The sequence below is a fragment of the Vombatus ursinus genome, unplaced genomic scaffold, assembly GCF_900497805.2.
Source record: "Vombatus ursinus unplaced genomic scaffold, bare-nosed wombat genome assembly UNPS02014880.1, whole genome shotgun sequence".
In the NCBI taxonomy this organism is placed as follows: domain Eukaryota; kingdom Metazoa; phylum Chordata; class Mammalia; order Diprotodontia; family Vombatidae; genus Vombatus; species Vombatus ursinus.
Genome location: NW_020954658.1, coordinates 794,819 through 819,621, shown reverse-complemented (window position 1 = coordinate 819,621; position 24,803 = coordinate 794,819). Strand labels below are relative to the sequence as shown.

The following is a 24,803-nucleotide window of genomic DNA, read 5'->3' as shown; positions in this document are numbered from 1 at the left end:
TGGGAGGGAGGAAGAAAATTTGGAATTCAAAATTTTAAAAAAATGAATGTTAAAAGTTTTTACATGTAATTGGGAAATATTAGTGAAATAAAAATGTATTTAATTAAAAAAAAATATTCCTTTGCAGAAGACTGGAAACTACCATAGTTAGATTATGGGGCAAGTTTCCTAATCCTACAGCATTCATGAAGAGCCTTTGGCATTCCAAATGGGTCTTAATTATCACAATAGGCTTTGAACTCTGTTAGTTGTAGAAAAAGATATAGCCCTTAGGGGTGGGTCAGCCTTCCTCATGAAGGCCATGATGAGAATAAATGTCCTTTATTTTCATAATAAAGAAAGAGTTTCAGGATTTCTCAGTGGTAAGAGAAATATTTTAAAACTCTGGATCAGTCCAGTTCAATTAATTGATCTCTGCTATTTCTCTTACTTACAGATAACTGAAAAACATTTCTTTCAACCCAAATCAATGGATGAGACAAATCACTCCCGAGTGTCTGAGTTCATCTTGCTGGGACTCTCTGAAACCCCAGAGCTCCAACCTCTCTTCTTTGTTGTGTTTTCATTGCTCTACATTGCTATTCTGATGGGAAACTTCCTTATCATCCTCACAGTGACTTCAGACCCACGTCTTCACTCCCCCATGTACTTTTTACTTGCAAACCTCTCTTTTATCGATGTCTGTGTGGCCTCTTTTGCCACCCCTAAAATGATTTCAGACTTCCTTGTTGAACAAAAGACTATCTCCTTTGAGGCTTGTCTGGCTCAGATTTTCTTTGTACACCTTTTTGCTGGGAGTGAGATGGTGCTTCTTGTGTCCATGGCCTATGATCGCTATGTTGCAATATGTAAACCACTCCACTACATGACCATCATGAGTTGGCGTGTCTGTATCATTCTGGTCATAGTTCCCTGGTGTGTTGGCTTCATACACACAACTAGTCAGCTGGCATTTACAGTCAACTTGCCCTTCTGTGGTCCCAACAAGGTGGACAGCTTTTTCTGTGACCTCCCTCTGGTGACCAAACTTGCTTGTGTAGACACCTATGTTATCAGTTTACTAATTGTGGCAGATAGCGGTTTTCTCTCCATGAGCTCCTTTCTCCTCCTGGTCATTTCATATACAGTCATACTCATCACAGTACGCAATTGCTCATCAGCTAGTATGACAAAGGCACGTTCTACACTGACTGCCCATATCACTGTAGTCACATTGTTCTTTGGGCCATGCATTTTCATCTATGTGTGGCCCTTCAGTGGCTACTCAGTAGACAAAGTTCTTGCAGTGTTTTATACCATTGTCACTCCCATATTAAACCCGGTTATTTACACCCTGCGGAACAAAGAGGTAAAGGCAGCCATGTCCAAGTTGAAGAGCCGATATCTAAAGTCTGGCCAAGTATCCTCTGTAATAGGAAATATCTTATTCTTGGAACCCAAATAACCTCCCCCCAACCTAACCCTTTTAACCGTATTGTCTCTATACTGTGACCAAAGACCACTATAATATTAATGCCAAACTCTTGAACTACTTGTGTCAAAAGGCAAGAATAGAGAAAAAGTTGTAAGGCTTGTTAAAACAGGGTGATGTGGTGAGGACAAAACAAGACAATGTAACATAACAGCTGATATTTTCTCCCCTCTGTCCTCCATCTTCTTTTAAATTTTCTAATGGAAGGTCAACTTTTGTCGTGAATTCTATTTGAAAGGGAAATAAATTTATGAAACTTAAATAGAGAGCAAAATAAGTCTGTCTCCATGGAATGAATCTGCATTAAAATGAGCAGCTAATAGGTAGATGCATGTTATAATGGGAAAAATTGGGAACTTGGGATCTAGACACTCTATGCTCAAGAGACTATTTGATGCAGTGAGAAAATCCCTGGTTTTTATCATTATGAAGTCAACATTTGAGTACTGGATCTGCTATTTGCTAGCTTTATCATATTGGGTAAGTCTCTTAATATCTCTTGGTATCAATTTCCTCATATGCAAAGGGAGGGCATTAAATTAGATGATCTCCATTTTCCATATCTAAATCCTGTAGCTGAACTCCTATTTCATCTCTGTTGTATAATTTAACCTCTATGAATCTTGGCTTTATCATTTATAAAAAAGTGATAATAATACATTCTGTTGGGTGGACTGAATGGGTTTGGCCCTACTTGAACACTTCTCTGAAATGCTACACTGAGTACAGATATGCATGATAAAAGAGACAAGAAAGAGAACTTGTACATTTATACTTTCCTCAGTTGCTCACTCTGCCTATCTCTGATTACATCAGTCTACTGAAAAAAAAGCTTTTATCAGTTGATTATTGTCTGAAGAATAAAATATAAACTACTTATCTAGGTATTCAAGGCCACCCATAATCTGGCAGCAACCTACCTTTCCAGCTTCATTTATCACTACACCCCTTCATAATTCTACATCACAATAGGTTACTCTTTTTACCTCTTATACTCTTGACCTATCTTGGCTCCTAGCTCTCTGCCTAGAGACATGTAGGTGGTGCAGTGGATAGAGTGTTGGACTTGCAGTCAGGAAGTCGAGTTCAAATCTGTCCTTAGATACTTCCTAGCTCTTTGACCCTGTGCAAGCCACTTAACCTAAACCTGCCTCAGTTTCTTGAAATGGAAAATGGGGATGATAATAGCAACTACCTCCCAGCATTATTGCAAGATATTTGTAAAGCATTTGGCAGATAATAGGTGCTTAATAAATGCTTATCTGCTCTGATTCTTCCCTCCCCCCACAACAATTCACATAGTTGGAATTCCAATAGAATATAAGGTGTGTGAGGGCAGGAACTGTTGTTCAATTTTGTCTTTGTATCCCTAGCACATAGCCTAGGAGCTAAAAGTGTGTAGGTGTTTAATAAATGTTGGTGAATTTAATAGAATTGAATTCTTCACTCTCCATTTCCATCACTTAAAATTTTTTCCTCTTTTTCCAAGGTCCAACTAGGTGCTAATCTTTATTAGAATAGGAAGCCTTCTTTATTGCTTGAGTTGAAAATGATTTCTCTCTGTTTTTTAATTTTACATACTGCTCTACATATTCTTCTTTGTAGCAGCATTCCTGCACCTCCACCACTACATCCATTAGATTGTAAATTCCTTGAGGAAACGACCTTGTGCCTTCTTTTGTCCTATTTGATCTTTTTATAACTAATGCAATGGAAAGAACTCTGGCTCTTGAGTCAGAGGTTCTGAGTTAAAGTCCCATCTTTAATGTTTACTCCCTGTGGGACTTTGAGCAAGTCATTAAATGTCTCAAGAACTCAGTTTGCTAATCTATAAAATGAGGGCTAGAAGGTATCTGGGTACTAAGGTCCTGTCCAGCCCCAGAGTTGTGTGCGAGGACCATAGCATCCTATGATCCTTACAACCAGCAAGCACTCAATAAGTGCTGGTTTAACTGAAATTAAAGTCTTCTATTCCACTGTTTAAAATAAGGAATAAAACATAAATGTTGTGCCCCAAGAGAGGTAAAATATTGGCTTAAAATCTTCATGTTAGGGTACACATCAGATCCTTTCTTAGAGCAGGTTATGATAAAAAAAAAAAGGATAGTGGAAGAGGTAATGAATTCCTAAAATGGGAATGAAGGAATTAGGCCAGAAAGAAGGAAAAGGTGTGGAAAGGAGTTAGTGGGGAAGGAGAAGACAAACATCATTTTCTTCATAGTTTAACCCAGGGCTAGCACTGACTTTGGCAGTTTTTAATGACTGAAATGCAGAACTGAAATCAGTTATGATAATTCAGTCATGCTATAATTATTCCCACTTTATCTGGATTACCAATTGCCAAATCTCCAGAGCAACTCTATTGTTAAAATGACCCAACAAGATCTTGAATTACCTTGGAATACTTTGACTACCCAGGAATAGTTTAGATGTTTCCAGTAAAAACAGAAAACAAACAAACAAACAAACAAAAAAAGGAATTCTTTGTGTGTGTTGTGTTGTGTGTGTGTGTGTGTGTGCACACACATATGTGCATGCGTGCGTGTGTATTGGTATGCCAGAGAGAAAGCGAGAGAGAATGAGCACAATGAAGTTGTCTTCAAGAGATATGAGATTTTAGGATATTTGAAATGGATTAAACATGAAGCATATTTTAAAATCTCTCAATTCTCAGATTTTTTTACTGAAGTCAGGCTTAGCACTGAAATTAGTCTCTTTGAATTATACCCCATACAGACTAAATAATTGAAAATCTCACTGATGATGGTTCTCATCAAGTAAAAACACACACTTGCACATACATTATAATGGTGTCCATGAAATGTCCATTTTTTTAAAACCAATGAGAATGTGAAACAAGGCAACTTTATTTACTCAACCCATTTTTACAGCTGTTAGTCCTTTGTTTCAAAGAGGACCAATGATATCACAGGGTCATGTCTTAACTCACCATTGAATTGGATTTAAATGAAGCAAAGTTGCACAGTCTCACCTTCTCTTCCAGAGTCATCGAAGGCCAGTGACAAGATAGAATTCAAGTTGACTGGTGATGACCCAGGATGCAGTGGATAACTTTGGTGTCTTTGATGTCTGACCAAGTTCTATGCATTCCACAGCACCTGCTTCAGCCACATTCATGGTCTTTGGAACGAATTGTTCTTGCCTCCCCCCCATCTGCCTGGGGAAGTCTTCACATGCTTGGGGTAGACATGACCCTTTCTTTTTTTTCCTATGTTCTTTTTTTCTTAATTTATTTTGATTTATCAATAATCACTTCCACAGGCTTTTGAGTTTAAAATTTTTCTTCCCCTTCCTCACCATCACCCTCCCTAAGACGGTGCACAATCTGATATAGACTATACATTTACATTCATATTAAACATATTTTCACATTAGTGATGTTGTAAGTAGAAATTAAAACCAATAGGATGAACCATCAGAAAGAGGAAACAAAACTCAACAGAAGGGAAAAAAATAACAATTCTGCTTCCATAGTTCTTTCTTTGGTTGTGGATAGAATTTTCCATCACAAGACATCTAGAGATGTCTTAGATCCTTGTATTACCAGGAAGGGTTAAGTTTATCAATACTATTCATCACACAATGTGACTGTTATCATGTACAATGTTCTCTTGGTTCTGCTCACTTCACTCAGCATTAGACCACACAAGTCTTTCCAGGTTTTTCTGAAGTCAGCCTGTTCATCAGCAGCAGCACAATAGTATTCCATCACATTCATATACCACAACTTGCTCAGCCATTCCCCAATTGATGGGCATCCTCTAGATTTCCAATTCTTTGCCACCACAAAAAGAGCTGCTATGAAAATTTTTGTACATGTAGCTCCTTTTCCCATTTTTGTGGTCTCTTTGGGATATAGCCCTAGAAGTGGTATTGGTGGGTCAAAGGGTATGCACATTTTTATAGTCCTTTGGGCATAGTTTCAAATTGCTCTCCAAAATGGTTGGAACATTTCACAACTCCACCAACAATGCATTAGTGTTCCAATTGTCCCACATCTTCTCCAACATTTATCATTTTCCTCTTTTGTCATGTTGGCCATTCTGATAGGTGTGATGTGGTACCTCAGAGTTGTTTTGATTTGCATTTCTCTAATCAATAGTGATTTAGAGCATTTTTTCATATGACTATAGATGGCTTTAATTTCTTCATCTGAGAACTGTCTGTTCATATCCTTTGACCACTTATCAATTGGGGAATGGCTTGTATTCTTATAAATTTGACTTAATTGTCTATATATTTTAGAAATGAGGCCCTTATGAGAGAGACTGGTTGTAAAAATTCTTTCCCAATTTTCTACCTTCCTTCTAATCTTTGTTGCATTGGCTTTGTTTGTGCAAAAAAATTTTCAATTTAATCTAATCAAAATTATCTATTTTGCTTTTTGTAATGTTCTCTATCTCCTGTTTGGTCATTATTTCTTCTGTTCTCCATAGATCTGACAGATAAACTATTCCTTGCTCTCTCAGTTTGCTTATACTATCAGCCTTTATATCTAAATCATGTACCCATTTTGACTTTATTTTGGTATATGGTATGAGATTTTGGACTATCCCTAGTTTCTGCCATACTATTTTCCAGTTTTTCCAGCAGTTTTCATCAATTAGTGAATTCTTATCCCAGAAGCTGGAGTCTTGGGATTTATAAAACAGTAGATTATTATAGTAAATGACTATTATGTCTTGTGTACCTAACCTATTCCACTGATCCGCCATTCTATTTCTTAGCCAGTACCAAGTAGTTTTGAGGATTGCTGTTTTATAATGTAATTTAAGATCTTTTGCAGTTAGGCCACCTTCCCTTGCATTTCTTTTCATTAATTCTCTTGATATTCTGGACCTTTTGTTCTTCCAGATGAATTCTGTTATTATTTTTTCTAGCTCTGTAAAATAATTTTGGTAGTTACTAATTATTATTAAAAATAGTAATTTGTATAGCACTTTCAAGTATGCAAAATGCTATAAAAATTTCTTATTTAAGGCCCACAACAATCCTGGGAGGAAGGTGCTATTATTATCCCTATTTTACAGATGAGGAAACTGAGGTTAGGTGACTCATCCAAGGTCACCTAACTGGTAAGAGTCTGAAGCCATATTTAAATTAAGGTCTTCCTGATGCCAAGTTCAACACTCTTTCCCTTATAACCCCTTGCTATGTCTAATGATGACTTTCATTCAAAAGCCATCATGTCAAATTCATTGCTACTCTTTGTCTTATATAGGATTCTACTTGTTTACTCATTTAGTTTCAAATCACATACATTCTTCAGAAAATCTCTGATTGACTATCCTTGGCCACCTAAAATTTAATGTGACTAAGATACATTTCCTTCTCTTCTCCACAAAGCCTACCTGATTATTGAACTACTTGCTTCATGATTTTATTTCCAAAGTATTTCTAGTGCATCTTAGAGTGGATCAGAAATGCAGCAGCTAAACTTGCCTGTTTGAAAGGTAATAATTAAATGATTCTAACTTGTTGCTGTCTCCAAACCAATAGGAGCAGAATGAAATTCCATAAACCAATTTATGCAACTCATACAATAGCTCTTCAACTCCCTTATGAAAGGTAGAACTGAATCTAGCAAAAAGATGGGGCCTGTTATGGCACAATGAGATTCATTTACCTAAATCCTTTCCTCTTCATCTGCAAATAAGATGGACTATGGAAGGCGTGAACAAACTCTTATGCCAATATGAATGGGTATCATGACTGTATAATAATTCCATGCCTAACACAGAAGAAAAACTCAAAAATATATCTTATTGATTGATATAACTCTGTATGGCTGACAAAATATGACATAAGTAACACAAGGGTCATACAAAAATGAAGATATCTTGTTTGCACAATTGATGTCAGTCTAGACAGTATTTTTTTAAGAATTATACTATCCTAGAGATAGACCTAGAAGGGACCTCAAGGAAGATCTTTTTTTACAGCCTCCTCTTTTTTACAGATGAGGAACCTGAGGGCTACAGAGATTGTTTCTTGCCCAAATTCACAATCAATCAATGAGTGATTCAACAAATATTTATTTGGTGACTATTACATGCTAGGCACTGGAAAGGTAAAGTCAAAATTTTACAACCCAACTTTTTTTAAATTAATAAATTTATTTATTTTTACTTTTCAACATTTACTTCCACAAGATTTTGAGTTCCAAATTTTCACCCCATCTCACCCCTCCCCTCACCCCACGACGACATGCATTCTGAATATCCCTTCCCCTAGTCTGCCTTCCCTTCTATTTCCCCCCCACACTTTTCTTATCCCCTTCCCCTTCTATTTTCCTGTAGGGCAGGATAGATTTCTGTACCCCATTTCCTGTATTTCTTCTTTTCCAGTTGAATGTGAAAACATTTTTTTAAACATGTGTTTTTAAAACTTTGGGTTCCAAATTTTCTCCCTTCCTCCCTCCCCACACACCCTCATTGATAAAGCAAGAAACTAAATATATGTTATATATATGCAGTTATACAAAACACTTCCATAGTAGACATGCTGTGAAAAACTCTATTTCCCTTAATCCTATCCCACCCCCCATTTATTCTATTCTTTCTTTTGACCCTGTCCCTCCTCAAAAGTATTTGCTTCTGATTACCCCCTTTCCCAATCTACCCTCCTCTCTATCATCCCCCTACTCTCTTCTCCCCTTCCCCTCCTATTTTCCTGTAGGGTAAGACAGATTTCCATTCTCAACTGAGTAAGTATGTTATTCCCTCCTTAAGTCAAATCCTATGAGAATAAGACTCACTCATTCCCTCTCACCTTCCACCATTTCCCCTCCAATGTAAGAGCCTTTTCTTTTCTGTTTTTTTTTGTGAGATAATTTACCCCATTCTACCTCTCCCTTTCTCCTTTTCCTAGTATAATCCTCCCTCACCCCTTAATTTTATTCTCCAGGTAGGACCCCTTCATCTTCAACTCACCCTGTGCCCTCTATCTATATATTTATCTGTCTATCTATCTATACATATATATAATTTTTTCCTACAACTACCCTAATACTGAAAAAGGTCTCATGAGTTACAAATATCATCTTTCCATGCTGGAATGTAAACAGTTCAACCTTAATAAGTCTCTTACGATTTCTCTTTCCTGTTTACCTCTTCATGTTTCTCTTGAGTCTTATATTTGAAAGTCAGATTTTCTATTCAGCTCTGGTCTTTTCATCAAGAATGCTTGAAAGTCCTCTATTTCACTGAATGACCATTTTTTTCCCTGAAGAATTATACTCAGTTTTGTTGGGTAGGTGATTCTTCATTGTAATCCTATCTCCTTTGCCCTCCAGAATATTATATTCCGTGCCTTACGGTCCCTTAGTGTAGAAGCTGCTAAATCTTGTGTTGTCCTGATTGTGTTTCCATGATACTTGAATTGTTTCTTTCTGGGTGCTTGTAATATTTTCTCCTTGACTTGGGAACTCTGGAATTTGGCTACAATACTCCTAGGAGTTTTCCTTTGGGGATCTCTTTCAGGAGGAGATCGGTGGATTCTTTCAATTTCTATTTTGCCCTCTGGTTCTAAATCATCAGGGCAGTTTTCCTTGATGATTTCTTGAAAGTTGATGTCTAGGCTCTTTTTTTGATCATGGCTTTCAGATAGTCTAATGATTTTTAAATTATCTCTCCTGAATCTGTTTTCCAGGTCAGTTGCTTTTCCAATGAGATATTTCACATTGTTTTCTAGTTTTTCATTCTTTTGGATTTGTTTTACAGTGTCTTGATTTCTCATAAAGTCACAATTGCTCTATTCTAATTTTTAAGGAAGTATTTTCTTCAGTAATCTTTTGGACTTCCTTTTCCATTTGGCCAATTTTCCTTTTATGGCATTCTTCTCCTCATTGGCTTTTTGGACCTCTTTTGCCATTTGGGTTAGGGTATTTTTTAAGGTGTTATTTTCTTCAGTATTTTTTTGGGTCTCCTTTAGCAAGCTGTTGACTTGCTTTTCATGATTTTGTTGCATCACTCTCATTTCTCTTCCCAGTTTTTCCTCTACTTCTCTTACTTGCTTCTCAAAATCCCTTTTGAGCTCTTCCAAGTCCTGGGACTGATTCATATTTTTCTTGGAGGCTTTGACTATAGGGGCTTTGACTTTGTTTTCTTCTTCTGGCTGTATGTTTTGATCTTCTTTGTCACCAAAGTAAGATAATATGATCCCAACCAATTACTTGAGTTTTAAACTCTTTGTTAAGGTAAGAGTCTGCTTCCAATGTGGAGAATGTGCTGTCCCAAGCTTTGGGGGTTTGTACAGCTGTTTTCAGAGATACTTCTAGGGAACTGAAAATGTTCATTTCTTCCAAGGTGCTATGATAAGGGGCAAAGTGTTTCCTTTCCACCTCCACAATAAGCTCCATCACGCCAGTGCTCCTTCTCTCCCCAGGACTGCCCCTCAGAACTGTGACCCAGATCCAAGTATGGGCAAAGCAAGAGATTCCTGCTTCTGCAGTGGCAAAGAGATCTTTGCAATCCTGCTCTTATCAGCCACTTGATTTCCCCTGAGTCTGTGGGCTGGAAGCTCAGGAAACAGCCATTGCCCTGGGGGAGGCTGGGACATAGCTTCTTCTCTAACCACAGTCATAGACTTTTCCCACTGACCTTCTAAGTTGTCTTTGATGTTCATGGGTTGAGAAGTCTGGAAACTGCCACAGCTGCCCGTGATTCAGTCCTCTGAGGTCTGCTCCAGGTTTGCTGCAGACAGCATGCTCATGCTGAACTGCGCTCCTCTCCGAGCTAGGTGTGATGTACTTTTCCAATCAGCCATCCAGGTTATGTTTGGTTGGAAATTTGTTTTATTCTGTTTTTTTTTGTGGGTTCCACTGCTTTAGCATTTGTTTAGAGGCATTTTTATAGGTATTTGGAGGGGTTTGAGGGAGAGCTCAAACAAGTCACTGCTTTCCCAATGCCATCTTGCCTCTGCCCCTACAACCCAACTTTTAAGTGATTTATATTCTACTACAGGAATTAGAATTTGCATATAGAAATAAATATCATACAAATATACCTGCAAAATAAACACAAGGTAGTTGGACGGGGCACAACTTGGAAGAGTAGGAAAGGTATAATATGAAAGGTGGTGTTTGAACTGAGACTTGAAGTATGGAATTATAGATCCAGCCATCCACTCAACTCCCTAAAAATGAAAGATAAAAATGAAACAAAACCACAACAGGGTAAAATTAGGTGGAATATGAAACACATCTACAAAAGTACATTGGAAACAGTTTGCAGAGTGCTTTTGTCCAAGTTGAGGAATTTGCACTTTGTCCTAGAGATAATAAAGAGAGCATTAAGATATTTGAGCGGGAAAGTGACATGATTAGTCCCATGCTTCAGGAAGAATATTTATTTTTAACTTTTTTTTTTTGGTTTTTGGTTGGGCAATGGGGTTTAAGTGACTTGCCCAGGGTCACACAGCTAGTAAGTGTTATGTGTCTGAGGCCGGATTTGAACTCGGTTCCTCCTGAATCAAGGGCTGGTGCTCTATCCACTGCACCACCTCGCTGCCCCCCAGAAGAATATTTTATCAGCTGTGAGAAGTGGAGACAGAGAGGAAATGCCTTAAACAGCTATAGGGAGACCAGCACAAAGTCATCCCAGTGAAGCAACAAACATTCATTAAGTATCTACTATTTACTGGGCAATATGCAAAAACAGCAGAGACAATGAGAGACAAAGACACAATCTCTTCCCTCTGGGAGCTCATATTTTTATGGGGCAGACAATATGCAAGTGCACATATAAATTACATACATAGAGATAGAGATAGAACTGATATAGTTACACACAGAGAGAGATGCAAATATAGAGCTGAGATAGAGATGGTAGTTTTATAGATATAGATAGGTCGATAGATAGATAGATAGATAGATAATAGATGTAGATGCAGATAGATTTAGATGTAAATGTGGGTATAGATGCAATGACATAGAGATCCATATATGGATGTAGATATAGATGTAGACATAGACATGGAGACAGACACAGGCAGACATAGACATAGATATAGATACAATATAGACATAAACATAGAAGATATATATATAGATATAGTCCACACAGAAAGTAATTTCAGAAGATACTAGCAATGAGAGGGAACAAGGAAAGCCTATGAAGAGTCAATACATCTTTTCCTCCCTCTTTACTGGGCCTTTTATGCCTTGGAGACCTATGTAGTCTTCCTGACTTGTTCCACTCTGGATTTGAGGAACTTACTCAAGGAGAAAACATTTAAGATAGCTAGAAAGCCAAACAGCCCTCCATAACAATTTCAACTCCCCAGGGACACCTATGTCCCAGACTTAACACTACACTCACCCCTCCTCCCATTTTAACAGGGTAAATACTGAAACCCACTAGAACAGGGATTTTTAATCTGGGGTGTAGAGGGGGTCATGATTAGATAGAAATTGAATGGGAAAAATAAATCTGTATTTTCACTAACTTCTAACTACAACTTGGCCTTTACTTCAATTGTGAGGCAGCTACGTGGTACATTCTAAACAGCAAAGGATCTGGGGTCAGGAAGATCTGAGTTCAAATTCAGCTTCAGACATTTCCTAGCTGTGTCATTCTAGGCAAGTAATACTTAACTTCTGTTTGCCTGTAAAAAGGGTATGATAATAGCACTTCTCTCCCAGCTTTATCGTGAGGATTAAATGAAATAATGCTTGCAAAGTGCTTAGCATAGTGTCTGGCACATATAAGGACTATACAATAATAATTATAATAATAATAATAATAATAATGAGGAAACAAAACTTTATTTTCAAAAAGCGTACAAGGACTTCACCAGATTTGAATAGATCCATGACACAAAAATAAGATTAAGGAACCCTGCTCTAGAAATTTAACCCCGAATTCTTCCAGACCTGCAATGTACCAGCAGAAGACAAGGTTTTGATTTTACTCCTTTCCAAAATCATCACACTACCCTTTGCTGCTTCTTGGATCCATCCAAGTTGGCATTGAAACTCCTTTGATTGATTTAGGAAACTTAGTGCAGGAACTTAGCATGGTCCAGAAATTCTTCATCTTGGTCACTTTCATCAGGCACATACCTTCCATGGTACTCATAGATTCCTGAAAGGAGTCATGTGAATACATAAGATTCCCTTCAAGGAACTGATTCTGTGTTTGTCTAGTCAACTTCTATTTATCTAACCTCTGAGCTCTGGTTCTTCTTTATCTGTCTCTACTGTCCGTTTCAAAGGCTCTGTTCAAGGGGGTAGCCCAAGTCTATAATTTGGTGGTGAGTTAATCCATAATTTTCAAAGTGATACCAATGGCACAGCTAAGGAAATGATATGGAATTCATGTCTTATCAAAAAAGACATCATCAATGTCTTTATCAGTGAGTATAACAAATATCTAGGACAATTTTTGGACACATTCCTGGAGGACATTCCTATTGAAAGGATAGTATTGCTCTGAGAAAATGGTGCACTGAAATGAGCTACTGATGCCCTGGAGTGGTTTTCATGGATGAAGACTTTAAAAAGGAAATGACTTCAAGTCCCTATCTCTGGTAGGCACACACACACACACATACACACACACACACACACACACACACACACACACACATTCCAGCCTTAATACAGAGGAGAACATCACCAATAACAGACCTAGTAGGAAGATAAGAGTTTCATCATTGGGCAGCATACATACTGATATACTTTGAGTGAAAGAAGTATTTTAGACATTACAAAAAGAAAAAAAAATAGTTCCCCTGATACTCAGCTCATTGCAAGAGTCTTTCAATGTACTTCAATAAGAAAGAACTTCTGTCAGAAGAGACTTTTTGCCAAATTACATTTCTTTAAAATATGCAGAGAAAAAAGTTCTTTAGAACTCTCAAGTATAAGTTGTGCTTGGAATTTATTTGTCGATTTCATATTTTCTTAATGGCTGCCTTTACCTCTTGGTTCCTCAGTATATAGATAATGGGATTCAATAGGGGTGTGAAAATTGTATAAAATACAGAAAGTATCTTATCAACAGAATATCTGCTGAAAGTTCACACATAGATGAAGACACATGGTGCAAAGAATAAAGTTACCACTGTAATATGAGCTGACAGAGTAGAGGGCGCCTTGGAAGACCCACCAGAGGCTCAATACTGAACAGAATAGATTATGACTGTGTAAGAGAAGAGTAAAAGAATGAAACAGATGAGGGACAGGAGACCACTATCAGCAATTATCAGGAGCTATCACACATAAGTGTCTCTACATGCTAGCTTGATCACCAAGGGAAGATCACAGAAGAAGCTGTCCACAGTGCTGGGTCCACAGAAGGGCAAATTTAACATAAAAACCATCTGGCTTGATGAATGCACAAACCCAACTGCATATGAGGTCAATACCATTCCCAAAAGCACCCGATGATTCATAATAGTCATGTAGTGGAGGGGTTTACATATGGCAACGTATCTATCAATTGCCATGGCAACAAGCAGCATCATTTCACTTCCACCAAGAATGTGCATAAAGAACATTTGGGAGAAACATCCCCACCAGGAGATAGTCTTGTGCTCTTGGAGACAGTCCACAATCATCTTTGGGGTAGCAAAGGAGCCCAAGATCATGTCAATTAAGGAGAGGTTTGCTAGCAGGAAATACATCGGGATGTGAAGATGGGAGTCAAAGGTAACAGTGATCAAGATGATCAGGTTTCCTAATACAATTCCAATATATACCATAGAAAACCCCAGGAAGATGAAAAATTGGAGGTTTGGGGATTTGGTCAGTCCTAGCAAGATGAACTCAGACACCACAGAATAGTTTTTCAGGTCCATTTTCTTGAACCATGTTCCAAGTGTTTGAAAGAAGGGAAAAGAAAAATGAGTTGTAATTACTGAAATGGAATATTGGTATCCATTGCTACTATGCAATATACTGTAAAATTAACTGCCCTCATCTTCTTTGGTTTTAGGAAGAAAGAAATAAGTATTTATTAGATGTATCAAGGACTTTATAAACATTATCTCATCTGATTATGACAATAACCCTAGGAGGCAGATGCTATTATTATCTTCTACAATTGAGGAAACTGAGGGAAACCGTAGTTAAATTACTTGCCCGGTGTCACACAGTTAAGTGTCTGAGGTCAAATTTGAACACAGGTCTTACTGACACCTAGTCTAGCCCTTTATCTACCTTGCCACCAGCTGACACAGTTTTAGACTCTGTTTCCCCTTTCACTGAGATGAACTCATAAAGAATCATCACTATTCATTTTATAAGCTCACTGAATGACAAAATAAAATCAATGGATGTCCCAGGCATTTTCTGAATCCGAAATCTTTTTCTGCAGAAAAACTAGGTCTTTGCTGCTTTATTTTTATTATTTTTTTTCCCTCCTAGAACATACATGATGTCTCTTTTAATCAGAGCTTTGTTGACTATAACCTTTCTTGCCCCTGGGCAAGATGCAGATGCAGAAATGAAAATCAAAAGGTTCTAGTGGATTACAAAAAGGAAGAGAATCTGGGAGAGGAAATCACCTGTTTTGAGTCACTATGAAACTCACACTCCTTGGGGTTTTGAGAGTTGAGAATTATTTTTCTTTTTATCTCCACTTCCACTTCTATGTGGGACATTTTCTAGATCCTTTCTAATCTGAAACAAACTCCAATCAAAGCTAAAGAGCAGGATAAGGGACCGTGGAAAAAATGAAGAGAGATGTAATTCAGTGCCTTCTTTAAAGGAATGGAGAGGGGAGGACTGGGAAAGTATAGAAACCTGTCACAAAACACTTCATGGGATATGCTTACCTCTTAAATTGCCATAATAAACAGGACCAGGGAACTAGGAAACAATATGTCATGAACTATGCTACCCACTTACAGAATTACAGTAAGGAAGACTGAGAAGGACGAGGAAAGTAGGCAGTTGAGTGTTATAATAGTCTGTAATTCTACGATTTTTGTGCGATCCATAGTCAGCTGAGAATTTAGTTGAGAGCCTTAAGAATCAGGGACCTAGCTTGAATCTTAGGATACTCTAACATAATTCAGTCTCTATACATTACTGCCAAAATCATCTCCTTATTGCATGGTGTCACTCTCCTGCTCAGAAATCTTACAGGCATCCCTATTGCTTGGCAAAATGAAGTCCAAGCTTCTCATCACTTTTGAATAGAAAATACTTTCATCCTTCACATATTCCTCTTTACCTCCTCATCCCACTATGCCCACCTATCATAGAATCACAAAACATAGATCATGGACTTAGAGCTTAAAGGGACCTTTGAGGTCATTTAGTTCATTCTCCTCATTTTTTATGGAAACTAAGGCTCAAAGAAATTGTGGTTTGCCCAAGGTCCCATAGGTGGTAAGTGACTGAACTAGGAAACAAAGCAAATTTTTGGACTCTTTTGAGTCTGAAACAAGTGCTATCTCCACAGAACCATGATGTCTCTACCCGTTAAAAACTTTACCATTCTTTTTGTTTTGGTTTTATTTACTTTATTTTTAATGTATGCAATAAAACAAGCATTTCCATAGCATAGTGTAGTTTAAAAATGATTGCACATGAAACTGCAAGTCTATTATGTACAGCTTACTATTCTTTTAAATATAATAAAGTTATCATGTAAATTTTTCCCTCCCTCACTTTAGAAATGGCTACCATTAGACACACACACACATATGCACACACACACACACACACACACACACATATATGTAAAAGTATTCTATCCATACTTCTATTTATCTGTTCTTTCACTAGATGTAGCTTCCTTCATAGGGCCTTGCAAATTAATTTGGATATTTATAATAGTCAAAATGACTTATTTGCTCAAAGTTGTTCATAAAACAATATTGCTGTTAGGGCATACAACGTTCTCTTGGTTCTGGTCAATTTGCTCTTCATTATTTCATGGAAGTCTGTCAATGTTTTTCTAAGATCATTGAGCCCATACTTTCTCATATCACATTCTTTAAGACCTGGCTCCAATCCCAACTGCCTTGACACTTTCCCTGATTTTCCCAATTGAAAGTGATCTCAATCTCTTCTGACCACTCATATCACTTTGCACTTCTTTCATGTAATACAATATTCTGATTTATATTCTACTGCTTGCCTTGTTTAGCCAATCTACAACCATTTATAAGGCCTTTGATGTACCAGACACTGGTGCAGTGAATAGAGTCTCAGGCCTCTAGTCAGGAAGACCTGAACTCAGGTCTGGACTCAGACACTTACCAGCTGGATGACACTGGGCAAGTCACTTAACCTCTTTTTGTCTCAGTTTCTTTGTCTGTAAAATGGGGATAATAGCACTTACCTCCAGTGTTATTGTGAGGCTCTTATGAGATAATTGTAAAGAATTTAGCATGGTGCTTGGCACACAGTAAGTGTTCTATTAATGGTAGCTATTATTATGTTAACTGGTGGGTATATAATTGCAGAAGTAAGATAGTGCTTTTCCAGAAGGAGTTTAATTCTATTGTCGGAAACCCATGTGAAATAGTCATCATCATTCAACCCTCTTCTGCATTATATGTTTAAGAATCTAGACAGCATAAGGCATAATGAATAAAACTACCTAGGGCTGGGGCACCTAGGTGGTACAATGCATAGACCACCAGTCCTGGATTCAGGAGTACCTGAGTTCAAATCTGGCCTCAGACACATAACACTTACTAGCTGTGTGACCATGGGTAAGTCACTTAACCCCATTGCCTAGCCAAAACAAAACAAAACAAACAAAAAAAATGAACTACCTTGGGCTACAGGAAAACACATGCACCAAAACAAACAAACAAAAAACAAAACCAGGAAAAAATGCCAAGTTAGATAACCCATCCAGAGAACTGAACTCTATAGTCCATGGCTTTGCTACAGTGAGGTTTCACCTGGATCTCTTAATCTTCTTCTTATCAACATATTGTGCTTTACAGTCACACTATAATGCCCATTTTAGGAACATCAGTGCAGAGGACTGGTATTTACCTACTTTTACCCACCTTCTATAGGAGGTCTCAAAAAAGTAGAGAGGGTGGCATGTGAAGTTGGTTTTATTGGCAGCAACCTCTAGTTGGCTATTCTCATGACTCCTCTTCCTCCTCCCATTCCTCAGAGCAAAGAAACCTAACCCACCCTATCTTGTCATATGCAGGAGGAAATAGTTCATACCTGCATGGGCACAGACACCCTCTCTCTCTATTGCCATGAAGTGCTGTTGCCAGGGTTTCTACAAATAGCTGTTGTTAGTTAGCCTCCTTTCTCAATATCAGCTGTTCAGCACTAACTGGAGTGCTTTTCATCGTTTAGATTCAGTGCACCCTGTCTCTTCTCTCAAATGGTTGCTTTGTGCTGTTGCCCATTTAGTACTTTCAGGGATCTTCCAGAAGTGGCAAACAGCTACTCCTTTACCCTCTCTTCTCTAGTTCTCCCAAGATAAGGCAGAGGCTTGGATTTTTCTCATCTTCCAAGAGCTAATCTTTATGAGGTAAAGTCCTCAGAATGTCCATTCTCACAGAAAAGTACGTTGGTCATTCAATTTTTCTGGGTTATCTTTGCTTAGGATTTTGGCTGCTACAGTTGGGTATTAGGAGAATGGAATATTTTCCTCAAAGACAAGTTCAAAGAAGGAACAAGGACTTGAACTCTAATCAAGGCTGCCTTATCCATTGCAGCCCAAACACTATTTCTCCTGAAGCCATGTTGATTACCCCCAAAACTACCTGACATGTGTAACCACTGTTACCCTACTAAATCTGTATAATAGTTGTTGCTGACAATACTATCCTCTATCCAGTGTTTTCCCTTGATCTTTAAAAATCCCAGAAAGTCTAGTATTGCCATATTCTGGGAGGCTGAGGACTCTGGATAGTTTCTTCTTATCCAGTCTCAGGGCTTCCATAGCTTTCTGAGTGCTCTCTTCTATGGTTTCATCTCTAAGCCAAATGGCACTACCAGGTTGGACTGTCAGGCTCACCACACTGGGATTACAAACCACTCTCAGCCCCTTTCTGCCATCTCCTCCAAGAAGTAAACTCCAAACCACTGCTCAGGAGAAGTCAGATTTCTGCTATCCCAGTAGCTAGCTATAGACTCCTTAATGCTGATACTACCTCTATTTCCTAACCTCAAGGTACAAAGACCTGATTTGAATTAAACAGTCAGATCAGTTTCCTAGGTGCAAGATGTTCTTGTCAATAGGTCATTTAAATTCTTTTTTTAAAGCCCTTTCTAAATATTTCCCTCAACACTGCTTCATATCATGTTCAGATTACTCGGTTTTTAAATTTTGTTGATATGTATTACCAAAAGACATTTTTCCTGACAAAATCATAGCATAGCTGTAGTCTCATCTTATTTGTGAAAAAAAAAGAGTCCCTCCGTCACCCCCACCAGGCCCTACATACAGTCTAAAAATCTGAAAGCTCCATAATAAGGGCTTCTCCCATAACAGATGAATGGTCTAACATAGGGCAATTCTCTCTCCTCCATACTCTTTGGAAAGAGATTAAGTTTTTTTTTGTTTGTTTGTTTTTTGTTTTTTTATCAAATTTGTGACTAGATTTTGAAGGCCATTGTCTGATCCTACTCCTCCTAGAAGGATGGGAAATTCAGGTAGCAGCACTGGAGATGGAAAGACTGGGAAAGTCACCAAGGTCCCCTACATGTAAATGTATCAGGTACATATGAGATGAGCAACGACCCAATCCAGTTCCTGAAGCTGTTTTCCTACCTTGTGATTGAACTTCATTAGATTTTATGGGAATCAGGAGGTGGGGATGGGGGTAGGATGTAGTTCAAATCCATAGTTTTGGAATTACTGTCAAGATATTAGAACTTTTGATTGTCTCTCAGCCTCTGAAATTGACAATATGTCCTGATTACCAGGAGACCTAGGGTAGCAAAAGATCTGATTGATGAAAGAGACAGTATAGTAAAGACAAGAGAGCCCTGGATTGTAAGTCAATCGACCTAAATTCTTACGTGGTGTTAGATGCTGTATCAGTTTAGGTAGAGATCGTAAGAGCACTTTAAATTTGCAAATTGCTTTACACCTAATATTTCATTTCACCTTTACAACAACCATGCGAGGTAGGTACTATTATTATTGCTATTTTGTAGATGAAGAAACTGAAACTTAAAGGAGTTGTAACTTACCCAGAGTCCCACAGCAAAGAAGCATCTCCCCAGTTAGATTTTGAGTTCCTTGAGAGCAAAGATTGTCTTTTACTCTTCTCTTGATTCTCCAGCTTTTAGCACAGTGCCTGGCACATAGTAAATGCTTAATAAATGTTTATTGGCTGATTGTTAAAATCCATATTTTCCTGACACTAGTTCCAAACATATTAACCACTATACTACCTAGCTATTGTGTCTATCAGTTTGTCTTTGCCACTAACTGGCTCTGTTACCTCTGTTACATTGCACTTCATCTTCCTCAGAGATCTCATTTTCATCAATTATAAAAAGACAGTATTGATGATCTCGCCACTTATTTCCATCTCTGAAGCCTATGACTCCTTGTTTAGCATTTCTAATTGAAATTTTAAAAAAAAGAGGTTTCAATTCTGATTCAGTCTTGACCATTAGAGCTTTATCTCCTCTTCCAGTCCCTTCTGTCCTATCCATTGAATCAGGTTGCATACAGTTTTTCTATATTGATCCTACCTATACAGTTCCACTCAGCATTAAAGGTAAATAAGCAAGCATGCTATTATATTAGTTAATATATATTTTAATGATGTTTTATTCACCTACCACTTATAGTGAAGGCTCCTAGGAATTAAAATATTTAGGAATAATGATAATATGGAGATTGATTTTACAGTTTAATGGTGTTCTTCTTTGAATGAAGACATAAGTAGATAGACAGACAGACAAATTAGATAGACAGACAGATAGATAGATAGATAGGAGAGAGACCAAGAAAGATCCCTTTTGTGTAAGGGAAGAAAAAGAAAAGAATAATGAACACATCAAGAAAGGGGCAATGATAATGAGAAAGATGATGCAGCACTTGGAGACCTGAAAATACCCAATTGGCAATCAAAGTCAAATGGGAATTGAAAAGCACCAACTTGGTTTTCCCTCCATCATGCCAGGAGAGTACTTATCTTGATGTTTCATCAAAAATATCCTTCATGGATTTTCTTGGGAAGGTCTATTTGCATTATGGAGGACAAGTACTAAACTTCTGGATGGATGTTTTTGTAATGTCAGAACATGCTTGGAATGCATGAAACTGGCAGAAATTTATTCCATTGAAAACCTCTGTCATCATATGTATTAAATTTTACAGTGCAAGGAAAGTCTTCATGGGCAAAGTGGTATTTGTTCTGATCCTTGAAGGATAGGTTAGATTTCGATAAGCAGAGATAGAAAACCAAATATTTCAGGTACAGGAACAGTGTAAATAAAGGGAGGGAGGTGGAATGGGTTCAATCTAATTTTAGATAGAGTATTTGATAGGGCACTTGGGATTAAAGTGACATGGAGCTAAAAAGTAAGGTGTGGCAAGATAGACATCTTCTATTCCCTGAGAATTACCATGTAAATCCCCAGATGAACTTGAAAAGGTAGAGGAAAAATGCTTTATTGATCCAGATCATGACCTTTTAGTACTTAAGTGATTCCCCATGGTGCTCAGCACAGAGCTCCTAGTAGATGGTCAATCTATTTCTCATGGCCAAGAATACTTGCATTCTGGGACTAATTCTAAGCAGACAAAACAAAGTGATTGATCAATGATTTTATCCAACTGTGCCCAAAAAAGAGCCCCAAACTCATTTTTACCCAGATTATTATAAAATAGGAAAAATCCCCTGCCAATTTAGATAAATTATCTCACTGACTGAATCACATTTTCTTTCAGCATGTTTTGCTGTTGTGTAGTCAGTCAATAGACATTTATTAAATGTCTGTTACGTGTCATACACTGTGTTAAGTACTGGTGATATAAAAGCAAAAACAAAAACTACAATAACAACAGGAGTCCCTAACCATGAGGAACTCACACTCCAATGGGGAGACAATATGTAAATATTTTGTGCACAAGCTAGCTATATGTATATATACACACATATGTATTATGTATGTGTGTATGTATGTATGTGTATATATATATATATATAATGAATTTTTTAAATTGACAGAGGGAAGGAAGTTGAATTAAGAGTAATTGGAAAGGTTTCCTATGTGCAGGCAGATCTATTATTCCCCCTGAGGATTCCTAGGAAGTAGGAAAACAACTATATATCTATCTTTATTTTCATGTTGGAATGCGTAACTGAAACCCACAGCTACCAAAATGATATTTCTAAAGCACACAACTGACTATGTCACTCCTCTATTCAGAAAGCTCCAATGGTTCCCTATTGTTTATAGGTAAAACACAAACTTCTTTGGCATTTAAAGTCCTTCTTTATTACACATAACTCTTCTTCACATAGTCTACATCCCAGCCCAACTGGAACAATTGCTATTCTTTGTACATAGAATTCCATCTCCCACCTCTGTGACTTTGCAGAGATATATATTCTCCATGCCTAAAGTGTCCTCCTTCCTCAACACCATCTCTTCGTACTCCTCAACCATTTCAGAGATCACCTTAAGAGCCATCTCCTACATGAGGATTTCCCTAATCCCTATCACTACCAGGACTCCTAAAATAAATTACTTTGTACTTATTGATATATTTAAACATTGTTTACCTGGATAAAGGAATAATCCCTTGAAGGCAGGGATTATTTTGTTTTTCTCTTTGAATCCCTATCACTTGCATAGATCTTGGCATAGTAGGTGCTAAGTGAATGTTTGTTGATTGATTAATTAACATTGCATGAGAAGTCTTCAGGTAAAATATATTTTGACATGACATGGTGGAAAGAGCACTAGATTGATATCAAAGGACCTGGATTTAGATCCTTGTGTTGCCATTCACAACTTGTCTAAACTTGGTCAAATCTTTCAGCCTCTGCTTACTTGTCTATAAATGGGGTGCTACAATCTACCTCATGGCATTTGTATATTCAGTTTATTGCTAACTTTCAACATGTAAACTGAGAGGACACCTGAGAAAGAATTTTTACAGTCAGTATTTCTAATAGAGGCCTCATTTCCAAAATATATAGAAAATTGAATCAAATTTGTAAGAATACAAGTCATTCTCCAATTGATAAATGGTTAAATGATATGAACAGGCAGTTTTTAGACAGAGAAATTAAAGATATCTATAGTCATATAAAAATACTCTACATCACTGTTGACTAGAGAAATGCATATTAAAACAACTCTGAGGTACCACCTCACACCTATCAGATTGGTTAATATGATAAATGTTGGAGAGAATGTGGAAAAATTGGGAAACTAATGCATTGTTGGTAGAGTTGTGAACTGATCCAACCATTCTGGAGAGCAGTTTGGAACAATGCCCAAAGGACTATAAAACTGTGCATACTTTTTGATCCAACAATACCACTACTATGTCTGTATCCCAAAGAGATCATAAAAAACAGAAAAGGACATGTACAAAAATATTTATAACAGCTCTTTTTGTGGTGGCCTAGAATTGGAAATTGAGGGGATGCCCATCAATTGGGGAATGACTGAACAAGTTGTGGTATATGAAAGTAATGCAATACTACTATTCTATAAGAAATGATGAGCAGGCAGATTTCAGAAAAACCTGGAAAGATATACATGAACAGAGGCTGAGTGAAGTGAGCAGAACCAGGAGAGCAGTCTATAAAGTAACAGCAACATTGTATGGTGATCAGCTCTAAACGACTCAACTCTTCTCAGCAATTCTAAGACAATTCCAAAGGACTCATGATGGAAACTGCTATCCACATTTAGAGAGGGAACTATGGAGTCTGAATGTAGATCAAAACATATTATTCTGACTTTACCTTTTTTTTCTTTCTCATGGTTTTTCGGTTTTGTTCTGATTTGTTTTGTTCTGATTTCATTTTGTTCTGATTTCACAACATGTCTAATGTGGAAATATGTTTAATATGATTGCATGTGTATAACCTATATGAGACTACTTGCTGCCTTGAGAAGAAGGGAGAGGAGGGAAGGAGGGAGAAAAAATTTGAAACTCAAAATCTTATGGAAGTGAACATTTAAAACTATCTTTGCATGTAATTAGAAAAAATAAAATATTATTAAGCAGGAAAAAAAACATGTGAGCTGAGGAACAAATGATTATGACATATCCAAGCTCATTGCGGCAGCTAAGTGGTACAGTGGATAGATCTCCAGGTTTGGAGGCAGAAAGACCTCAGTTTAAATGTGTTCTCAGACACTTAATAGCTGTGTGACCCTGGCACAGTAACTTACATACTCATTGCCTCAATTTCCTTGTCTGTAAAATGGGAATAACATTAGCACCTACCTCCCAAGGTTATTGTGAGTTATGAATTGTAAAATATTTAGCACAGTGCTTGACACATAGTAAGGACTATATAAATGTTAAAAATAAATTCCAACTTCTAACCAGAAGAAAACTGCAGGTAAGAATTACAACACTGAGAGGAACCTCATTGGTCATCCACTTCAAGCCCTAGGAGAATCACAAAATTTTTCTATAATGTTCCTGAAAAGTTGTAATACAATATTTCTTTGGTTATCTTGAGTGAAAGGAATTCTAGTAATCCCCAAGTCTGGGCTCTGAATGAGTGAGTTGTGCATTGCTTAATTCTCTAACAACTCTGTACTTTTCTCATGCAAGGAAAAACATGCCCATGGCAATGCTATAGCTCTAGAAGATTGTATAAGTCCCTGTGTCTTAAGGCACACCAGAGAAGGTGGAGAAAGCTTTTATCAGATTAAATAAAGGTTGTACTAAAGTCTATGCTATAGACACTGACTATGTCTCATGCCTGGTATGCATTCCTTTCTCATCTCTGTCTCTGGTTTTCCTAGCTTCCTTCAAGTCTCAGCTAAAATCCTACCTTCTGTAGGAAGTTTTTCCAAACCTCCTTAAAACTAGTCTCTCCCCCTGAGATTATCTCCAATTTATCATATATGTGTGTGTGTGTGTGTGTACATATGTGTGTGTATATGTAGTATAAGTGGAACTATACAAAACATGCATCCACCTCCAGAGGAAAATTTATATGTGGAAGTACATGATATATGTATATGTATATATGTATATGTGTCTATGTGTTTGTGTGTGTGTATATATACTGTATACATATAAATATAAATACATATATATATATATATATAAAACATACTTCCGTATATTAATTCTTTCTCTGGAAATGGATAGCATCTTTCTTCGTAATTCCGTCATAGTTGATTTGAATGATCCAATAGCTTATTCATAGT

The 24,803-nt window shown here is 37.4% G+C and overlaps 2 protein-coding genes across 2 annotated transcripts; one reads left to right on the top strand and one right to left on the bottom strand.

Annotated features, from left to right (window-relative positions):
• The first annotated feature begins 466 nt into the window (after positions 1–466).
• On the top strand, positions 467–1,444 carry LOC114028357 (olfactory receptor 4K15-like). Its single transcript, XM_027842605.1, has one exon. The coding sequence runs from the start codon at positions 470–472 to the stop codon at positions 1,442–1,444; it is 975 nt and encodes a 324-aa protein (XP_027698406.1). The 5' UTR covers positions 467–469.
• An 11,943-nt stretch (positions 1,445–13,387) lies between these two features.
• On the bottom strand, positions 13,388–14,293 carry LOC114028415 (olfactory receptor 4K13). The gene is given in 1 exon segment (XM_027842652.1): positions 13,388–14,293. A coding segment is annotated over 1 exon segment (906 nt).
• Positions 14,294–24,803: the final 10,510 nt, after the last annotated feature.